Below are 10,294 nucleotides of genomic sequence, written 5' to 3' on the forward strand. Positions count from 1 at the left end.
GTTTCACCAATACAGAAAGTATTCTAAACATTCATAAAAGCTAGCCTTAGACCTAAAAACTTTTGTTTAGGCCTAATTAGGCCTAAGGTTAGCTTTTAAGAATGTTTAGGATACTTCTGTATTGGTGAAACAATGACCTGGAGCCCGCGACCTGCGACCTGCGACCTGCGACCTGCAAATTAGACCCGCCGTGTGGAGAACAATACTTTATGTAGTTAAAAGGGTAATATGACTAACAATTCCTTTTTTTTTTAACTAAAGGCATAAGTTAAAAGAAAGATTCAAAATTAATATATATATATGGTCGAGTACACATACTCAACTTTGGGTATAGAGGGAAGGGAAAGTGGAGTTCTGGTATCGACCTACTTATTGACTATTTACTTGTGATAATCCACACAGTTTAATACTTTTTCACTAATGCTCCACCTATGGTAATGGAAACTGACCTTGTGGTAGTGAGGTCTAAACACAACAGGAGCTTCTTAGTTGTCTTCGAGTACTCAACATCCTTCAATAGAAGGTTTACTAAAACTAAATGGAGATTGCACAATAACAATAAAATCCACTAGAGAAAAACACTTTTCAATACATGTAACGGTCTATGTCCAAATTAAGTCTTGGAGCAGGGGAATGAGAAAATAGGACCAATATCTATCACAGATAAAAGTCAATGAGTCCATTAAGGAAAACTAGCAAAACACCTTCAGTTCCCTTGTTTTACTTGACATTTTCACTCTATAAATAATTATTATTCTTTCTCTGGCCCTATTATATTAATCGCCTATTAAATGAGCCTGGCCTCATGCTACTACAGTGTATAGGTAATTGCTGCTTCTAATTGATTTAAATCTTTAAAGATATCAAACTAGGGGCGGTCCCTTGCATGGGATGTAAGTCCCATTGCACCTGTCCCTTTTGGGTTTTGCTTCCTTCTTTGTCTTTATGCTTTTCACCATTTCGTGTGTAGTACTATTGTGAATTTATATTATATATTATAAGGGGAGTACCCAATAAAGTTAATAAAAACTAATAATAATAAGAAAAAACAAAAAAACAAATTCAGGAAACCTTACCATCTTTTTGTGCCATTAAATTGCCACTTAAGGTTTCAAAAGTTATTTCTGCGTTGGAGTTACCTAATACATATGAAAGGAGGCAATGAATGGAAATTTTGAAATTTAGCAATTAGAGAAAAGCATTATTATCAAGGGCGGATCTAGGATTTTGGCTAGGGGGGTGCACATATCAGACGGAAATGCACAGGACACCCAAGCTTCATATGTTAGGCAATGTATAATACATGCTTTTAAGAGGGTTAGGGCTGTACGTAGTATGATAAATCTATAAATGATGAGGCAAATAAAAATCTAACTTAATGCAGCTTTTGGGCTTTTAATATCCTCTAGTAGCTTAATTCGCTTTGCCGTTTTTTAGCTAAGCTTACATTACTAGGAAGAATTACGAGTGTAACATGACAGTAATTTCAGGCGCTTGCTATGTGATTGTTTACAATTGTTAAGTTTACGTATAGAATTTTTTAAACTTTTTTTTTGGTAACCGAGGGGGGTGCACGTGCACCCAGTGCACCTCCCCTCCCCTAGATCCGCCCTTGATTATCAACTCATAAATTTACAGCTACTTCAGCTGTAATTTTGTAAACCAAAGAAGACTGTAATTTATTTTGATAAAAATGATAAACTGAAAAGGTTTTTCTTGTTTCTACACATGCAGTGGTATACTTGGGAAATTAGAGAATAAGTTCACTTGCATTTTGTCCAATATCAAATAATTTCCCTTGCCTAAAGGCTGCGGAAATTATTTGATTTTGGACAAAGCGCAGTAGAGATTGCTTACCCATTGACTCCTGCATGAACTGCCCTTCATTGACGAGTAAAATCGTCTGGCATTAGACATATTAAAATCTATCAAGTCTCACTCTCAGGGACGTCAATGGGTTGAAAGGGTTAGTCTATATAGTCGTATAGTTTTTATTATTTTAAGTGATTTTCTAAGTATAGTGTCTTTGGAATAAACATGGCAACATATAACTATTTTCTTTTATCTTTTTCAAAACCCATTGACTCCTGGGAGTAAGACTTAATAGATTTTACTCTGTCTAACACCAGGCGATTTCACTCGTCAAAGGGAAGCGGTTTAAGAGTCAATGCGATTGGGTTAAAAAAACTCATTTAATAAAGAAAAATGAATGAAAGCAGACAATGTCACATTTAAATTGGGTAAGGATATATGGACATTTTTTACAGTTCATAGTTACAAGTATTTAGGTTCCAAAAACAAAATACACTGACCTGTACTATATGTCTCTTTTCCATATTTTTCAAAGATGGAGGCTGTTTCCTACAGATGTATCAAGTAGATGGCAAAAAAAAAGTCATAAATTGCAGAAAATATGACCAGAAATAGTAACTTTCTGTCAAATGCTGGCCTAAATTAATTCAGTGTTCACAATAAATGGAGCTTGAGCTAAGGTTATTACTTACTGTAGTTGTTATTAGCAAACTAAGTGAAAATGGACGGGCTCTTTGCAACTACAGTGCGTGTAGGGGGTGTATCCTCAATTATTTTTTTGTTGCTGTTGTTGTTTTATTTTCCCACATTTTGACCAGTGTACAGTATCTGATCACTATTGTATAAACATCACTAACGCTTATGACATACTGAGAGAGAATAGGGAGTGGGAGGGGTACAGAAGGCGGTAGAGAAAAGGGCGGGAAGCCGGAGTTCTAAGAGGACAGGAAGAAGGAGAGAAATGCAAAACACTACTTGTTAAGAATACTTAAAAAACAAGAGCCCGAGATGATATTTGACTTGCATAAGCATCTCCTGAGCAATCAAGCAAACTAAAAATTGTGCTTGGGCTGAAAAACATCCTTACTTCCAGTTTTGTGTCTCTTAACCTTTTTACGGTGGTAAAGGAAAAATTAAGAAAAATTAAAAATTACGTGATTAAGCCAATCAGCATTCAGTAATTTTGCCCCGTATGTGACAAGAATTTAAAGTGTTAAGTTTGAATAAAGTTCACAATTTTCTTAATCGCTGGGAAAAAATGGCCCTTTAGGATCCTTTTTATAGTTTGTAACATTTTTTCAAAGTTGAGCCAATTGTCAAATGTTACACGATTGATTATAACTCGTCAAGAATAAATAGAAACGGCGTCTGTGCAAAATGCCCTCAGCTGAAAACCCGTTTCAAGCGTTTCTTTGTTTGACTTCATGTCAAGACGTTTTGAAGGGAATTGAAGCTAAAAGGTTATTATACGGCCTTAGTAAACTTGCTTTTTTCAAATCTAACCAAATTTGTACAAAGCTGGCAACAAATGGCTGCCGACAAAACTTTAACGAACCGTACTCTGCGAATTTGTAAAACGGTGTCTGGCTTTAGCAAGAGTAAAATCTGAGAAGTTTCTTTTCAGGAAGAAACGCTTGTGTGATTCGACGAAGTCGGATGAAGAATCGCATGAAAAAGATGAGAAAATTCCTTGTTCCGTATGACCCTTCAACTTGGATCCAGGTTCGGATTTTAATCGTTTCAAGTTTCTAGCTCGCTAGCTTAAAAAAAAGTCAGATGCTTCCTTTGTTACCGAGTAGAAGCGCTTTTCAATTTGCTTCAACTAATCATTGCTCAGTAACATTTTTTCAGATAGAATTTTTCACTGAGTTTTTGAAATTTCTGATGTACCTTCCCTGCCAACAATGATTGGGGTCACATTTGAGAGTAACACAATGGGTGACACTAGTGTTGACACTACTCTAGTGTCAACTCGCGAATGCGACCGCAGCCTTTAATTTCTTGTGTTTTAAATACCTAGGGGAACACTGAACAATAGAACTTGATATAGAACTAGTGTTAACTCCCTAATGCGACCGCAACCAATGAAATTAACGATATCATCAATTTCATGAGTTTCGTAATTGACTTTAATGAATCAAATCCACTCTCTTATGCAAGGCAGCGCGTCCTTATATTTACTTTAAAATTTTCAATTTTGACTGCTGAAGGGTTTCATTTGCCGTAGCGTTGTAGCCTTCCTTGCAGGGACTCGGAGTTATGATTAGCTGCAAGAGAAAATGAGGGGACAGAGAGGGAGGCTAAAGGCGTTGGCCGGGATATGTTATGTCCACGAAAGTTATTTTTAGACGAGCGGAAGTCTTTGTTCTAGGGGAAGTCTGTCTTCCGAGGCGTCCGCATGCAGTCTTGCTTCGCTCTCAGGTTCTTAGTGAAAAGAGAAAATGATGACGCACGTGGAAGGCTGATGAATATATATTTTCTTTCAAACATCGGACCGAGGTTGGCCTGCATGCGGACGTCTCGGAAGACTTCCGCTCGTCTAAAATAACTTTCGTGGACATGACATATCCCAAGGGCTGGACCGGGAGCCTCCTTCTCTGTCCCCTTATTTTCTCTTGTTAGCTGATATTGTGTTGTCACTGTTGGGTCTCAACAAGAGTGGATTCTTGGTCTCAACTATTTTGCGAAGGCTACACACCTCAGATCTATCGACCTCACAAAACAGAATATTAGCTAAGAAAGCGAAACCCTTTGCCCATTATAATTTTCTGAAATGTATATTTTTAGATTGCGCGAATGCTGCGCCTAGTTTTCTTATCTGTTGTGCCCACTCCATGACAAATCGGACCAAGTTCGCTATGCATAGTAATACAACAATTTCGTCTTTTAGAAACAAGTACTCGTAGAGATAATCTCTTTACTACAAATTTGCAACTCAAACTTGACACATAACAATTTACCTTTCTCTTTGGTCAAAGCAGATTCCTGATTTGTTTGTGAGGCTTTACAATTTGTTTACAGGTTTTCTGGTCACCTACTTGTCTCATTTATAGGCTTAGTTTTCACCCTCTCCCAACCCATTTCCCAACTCGCATTTTTCTTTTTCACGGGCTTATTTATGTTATTTGTTTGTCTGGAATCAATCCTTTGACTTCTCATTCTTTTTCACAGTGCGAATCATCTGCATGACTATCCAGGCAAGCTCTTTTCCAACCATCAGCTAACTTAAAGCAAAGTTCATTCTCAGTGCTGTCTTTTCCTCGTGTGTTTTGCTCCTCTTAGCTGAGATCATGTGTTTCCTTTCAACACCGTTCCCAAAAAACTTGGCGCACTCTTTTATTTGCAGGTCTTAGCATTGCAGCTATTAACAGCAAAAGGTATATTATGACGAAAGTTAATATATATGAAAGCCATATGTATTTGAACTGCGGGTAGGATCGATGCCTGACTTCTTTAGCATTGGTTTAACCATAGCGTTTTTTCATGGTGCAGGTACATGACCTTCCAGTAATGACAGATTTAGCAATTGAGTGATAACAGGCGTCAACACATCTGAGCAGCGTTTGATTAACCACGTTGGATCGAGTGTGCAGGTAGCGTTGCTTGATGACATCATGGAAGGTACGTTGGACACTATCTTCTGTAAGCCTGGAAAAACGTTCTAATTTGGAATGAAGATGGTATGACTCTACTTCTGGTTGGTTAACTACGATGTGATCGATATCTTCTTGAATAAGCTCGATTTTCTTGATTAAAAAAGCACCAAAGTCGTTTGCTAAACTTTGAGGACTATTTTGAAGTGGTAATGTATCGTAACGATTGTCAACTTTACAAAGAGAGTTAACGATACTAAAAAGCTTCTTAGTGTCTCCAGCGGATTCTTCAGATAAGTCGGCATAGTATTTCGTCTTAGTGTCATTTAGCAGTCTTGTGTATTCATCACGCGTATTACGATAGGCCATCGCAGTTATTAATTAACGTTAATTAACATTACCCAAGCAGTAACGAAAGGAAGCCTGAAACTTCCATATCATACGTTATATAGATACTTTATATAGACATGTCATATCTATATCCTCTATGGGCTCAATATGAACTCACACAAGGGTAAGCTCCCGAATGGCTTGATAGCTCAATTGGCAGAACACTGCACCGGTATCACGGAGCTCAGGGTTCGGATCCCGTTTAAGCCTGAATTTTTCAGGCTTTCATTTCGTTTCTGTTCAAGTAGCGTTGATTAATAACTGCGATGATAAACAACTTAACTCAAAAGTTTTGTTAATTTGTACTAGTTTTTTTCATCTATGGATGACTTGTAAGTCTAAGGATTCTAGGCAAAACAGTTGGTCCGAAGTTACTTTTGAGGTTTTGTAAATATTCAAAGATGCAATTTCTGACGGTTACGTGGCCTGGGAGCGAATTAGAGGCTCGAGTTCTGCCATGTGATCTCGTTTTAGCTTTTCGCGGGCGTTTTTTTCACCATTTTACGTCAGTCAGCCTTTGTGGTGACTTCATTTTTCTTTTTGGTTTTATTATGGAGGGGGCTCTAGGAGTACCTCTTCCCCGAGGTTTAGTGCCACTGCTTTAGATGGGGAATACGTTTCCACCTTTTGGCCACAAAAAAGGAGTGGTTTTTCAGTGGTTTTTCGTATCTGGCGTGGTACATTATTCACGTTTTTCATTCAGTTGCATTGTAACAAATATCTTAATGTATAGTTTACTACCACTATTCTAGCACGTGTATTCATCAGTTGACTGCCTGCACACTCATAATTAAACGATTTCACTTTGAATGCTCGTGTTAGTGGAGTCAGAACCTTAGCCTGATTTTGTCCGGTGAAATACACTTCTATGGGATCGCCGATTCCAAGATGTATGAAAACTTTTAAAAAAGCATTAGGGCAAAGAGGACAAATCCATTAAAAACGTGCAAATTCAAATAAAAGAAACTTATATGAATATGAAAGAGATAAGCGTACCTGGTCATGATATGCAAAGTGTGGGAAAAAGAGTTCGAGCTGCGAAGGGATTGGCGATCGGTTAGCCAACCACGACAAGTCATGTAAGTCTGGGGGCTAGAGTATTCACGACGTACACTATTGCTCAAGGTGACTTTAAAATCATCCTTATCCTGTGTGTGTAGTCCACAAATGAGGGCCATGGTAAAAAGAAATAACCCGGCTGCAAACGCTTACACCAAACGTGCTTTCAATCATCAATAAATAAAACTGACACACCTGACTTTGTGGATGGAAGTATTGAAGTACAAAGCCATTGACCACCTCATTTAGTATGTTGTTGATTACTGTCAAAAGTACTGACTTTACAAACTGGAGTTATCTACACAAGGTGGTTAGCAAGTTGTTCTGTTCCCACGTTTAAGAACTGTTGGCTGATTCATGCAGAGCAGAAGATGGCACTATTTTGAGGCTCGAGATGATGTTCTTCTTATTCAAAGCTGACAATTTTGGCTCAGATTTCGTAGTAAATGGATAAACTCTAAGCCTCTAGCCACAGAAAGAACAAATCCAAGAGTATTTCAAAAGATGGTGCTTTCTTCCCATGGAAATTAAGTGAAGCTTTTGTCAACTCTTTTTTGGGGCTCCAAAGCAGGGCGCGTAAAACTCATTTTTAGTTAACAAATAGTATTTTTTACCTCTTTTCAATGTGTAAGTGTTTCTTGAAAACACTGATCTTCACTAAACACCGTTCTCCGTATTATTGTAAATATTGCGTTGTAATAAAGGAAAGCTGTGCCTACTAATTGGCAGCCAATTATTGAGATATTAAACATGAGCTTTTCCCTTGCTTGTCCGATGCAATATATACGTCAAACCATCAATTGTTCGTTAGTTTTCATCCCTCTGCATGAGTCAGTTTACCATTTCATCCACGTGTAACACTCATCATCTTAAACGGTGCATACCGCTTATTAAAAGCTTGATGAGTTAAGATCTGAGTGCTTAAAAAGCAATGAACCTTTCCTTAAACTACCATGAAAGCAAATTGTGTTGCTACGTTGAGCTGTTCCTTCGAGCACATGTGTTGATAAATATCTCTGAAAATTAACTAATTTGTCGGGCGTGTGTCATTGTTCCGTCCTGAAATGTTTTTGATATAGTTGTCGGGCTTTCATTGAAGGAAAGAATGATTTCAAATAGCACATTAGGCATTTTAAATGGAAAGGGGATTTGTCTATAACCTATTTTGAGACGGTCTGTAGCCTCACAATTTCACCTCAAAAAGTCACATATACATATATATCTTTTATTTTTGAATTTCAAGTGTTTCAACATTAAATAATGGAAGAAATTGAAAGTGATACTCTATAGTGAAGCCCTTTGCAATGCTTCTTCCAGCTACTTCCTTTTATCGTCCAAAGCTCATTTTGTTTTCGCTCAGTAGCAGCAATCACGAAAGATAGGGGGTTAAAGTCAAGTTTTTTTTTAGCACAGGGGCTTCAACATCAGAAATGCCCTAATCCAGATGGGACACTGGTTCACAGAAAATCCTCGAATGATTATTACTCCCCTCAAGTCACAACTTGTACTTTTGAACATTCCTGCTGCATTGAAAACCTCCGATGTGTAATAACACCAACTAGGAATCAGAGGTTCTTTAGCTCAAATCCTACTTTTAATTCTAGAAATTCCCGTGCAAAATTTGATTTTTCCTGGGAATTTGTCCTTAAACAGCAGGGTTTAAGGTAACCCATACACATTGGCTTCTCATATACGAACTCACTGGAGCCTCAAGCCATACAGATCACCACACGTGCTGTATATTGTGATGGTGTGTCATTGCAGGTTACCTAAGAAATGGGCAGATTTAGACACCTTCATTAAATGTTAAGTATTTTTGGTTTAATTCCTTTTACTTTCTTACAACAATGTTTTTTAGACACTTAACGATTTTCCATCAGATGTGTAAAAAGTGCGATGAATATTTACAGTGCCTCAAACCTCACTACGGGTTTTGTGTGGGAGATAAAAGGAAGATTGCTTTACGTCTAAGCGACTGGAATATCAATTATTCACCATTTGAGATTCTAGACATGCCACCTTTGTTACAGCGACAACAAAAGACTCTTTTTCCAAAAACATGTTGCCGCAGAAAGTTGGGAATATAAGCTTAAAGTACAACAGGAGTTTGTGTGGAAATTGACCGTTGCCAATGATGAACTTGGCTGTTCTCCCCACACGAATGTGATATTGGACCATCCATATCATTCAAGAAAGGACTCCTTGAAGAAAAAACCACTTAAATATGAAATTAACGTCCTTAATATATCGGACTGTGACAGTTTTTGCGAGTGACAAGCAACGCGAGTGACTTTTGTATGGATTCTAATTTCGTTCAGTTTTGTTATTTGTAATTGAGAAATACGAAGTGATCTTCACGGGAAAGAGCGTGTTGAACATTAAAAACGTATTGAAACGAAAAAGAATCCTCGCAATATTAAAAAAATAGTGCATTTATAACTAATTATTAAAAAAATTAAGAGCGAATTTCGTCGCTTAAGAAAACGAGTGAGCCTCTTCTTTTGATGCTTTCCTCTTTAATATAAATATTCAGCGAAATGCAAATTAGTTTTTCTGCTAGTCCTTGGATAGGATAATTTGAGAATAACTTTCTCTGGACACGGAAAGGAGTTTGAATTTAATGCTCAAATTCGTAGGTTCCAGTTGTAGCAATTCAAACGCAGTATTTTCGACATTCGTTTCCAGCTACAACACTATAGAGCGGAAAAGTCAAAACGTTGCGCATGCGTATAGATGATAGATGGAAAGTGAGGCTTTGATGGATTCAAAGGAAGCTTTTAATGGTTTTCTTGGAACCCAGTTGAGGAAACTTCGTGCAACTTTAAGATAGATGTTTTCTACCCTATCAAAAGCTGTGTTTGAGGCATACTTGCAGAAACTCATATATTGCCCTGGGTTTTGTTTTTTTTTTTTTTTGAGGAGTCTCATTTGATTAAAAAGACAGTTTAATAAATAACTGCGATTAAAAAACACGCCGTTATGAAATAGCTCCATAGACGTAAACGCTTAGGGTAGTCTGATTGCCAATTCGATAGCTAATAAAAAATACGCAGTGTCGAGTTTGAGAAAATCTTGTCCCAAATTAATTTGTGAGTTTTGTTTTTGACAGCTCTTAAGAATACCCCTGATCCTCCATGTTCCGCGCTTTCATCGGCGTTTTCGCACTTATGCACGAAAAGTATTGTAATTTGGTTTTGTCCTCGTAATGGACGTTTCTTTGTAAAGGACAAACCGCTGTCAGTTGTTAAAAGCGAGCCACATGAAACAAATTCTTGCTCATTTGGCCTTAGCGCAAGAACGGGCGACACAGACCAACCCGATTGCAAGTAAGTGTTTAAATGATTAAATATCTAGTAAATTATTTCTCCATTAATTTGCCATACGGAAGACTGAAAAAGAAAAAATCAAGAAATTTTCACAGGGCATATGATCATTAAAAA

At 37.5% G+C, this 10,294-nt stretch overlaps 1 protein-coding gene across 3 annotated transcripts in view; it reads right to left on the bottom strand.

The window, feature by feature from the left end:
• The window catches only part of LOC138003014 (phenazine biosynthesis-like domain-containing protein), a 36,667-nt gene that overhangs the window by 3,642 nt on the left and 22,731 nt on the right, over positions 1–10,294 (bottom strand). For 2 of the 3 annotated variants that reach the window (XR_011123399.1, XM_068848958.1), the window contains exons 3-5: positions 2,313–2,361; positions 1,077–1,139; positions 450–534 (exon numbers count right to left, since the gene is read on the bottom strand). Coding sequence is in view for 2 of the 3 variants with exons in the window: in XM_068848958.1 (XP_068705059.1) it covers positions 450–534; positions 1,077–1,092 (101 nt within the window). In the remaining variant the exon portion in view is untranslated. The remainder of the gene's footprint in view (positions 1–449; positions 535–1,076; positions 1,140–2,312; positions 2,362–10,294) is intronic. The other variant, XM_068848959.1, reaches the window with a different exon arrangement.

The sequence above is a fragment of the Montipora foliosa genome, chromosome 5, assembly GCF_036669935.1.
Source record: "Montipora foliosa isolate CH-2021 chromosome 5, ASM3666993v2, whole genome shotgun sequence".
Taxonomy (NCBI): domain Eukaryota; kingdom Metazoa; phylum Cnidaria; class Anthozoa; order Scleractinia; family Acroporidae; genus Montipora; species Montipora foliosa.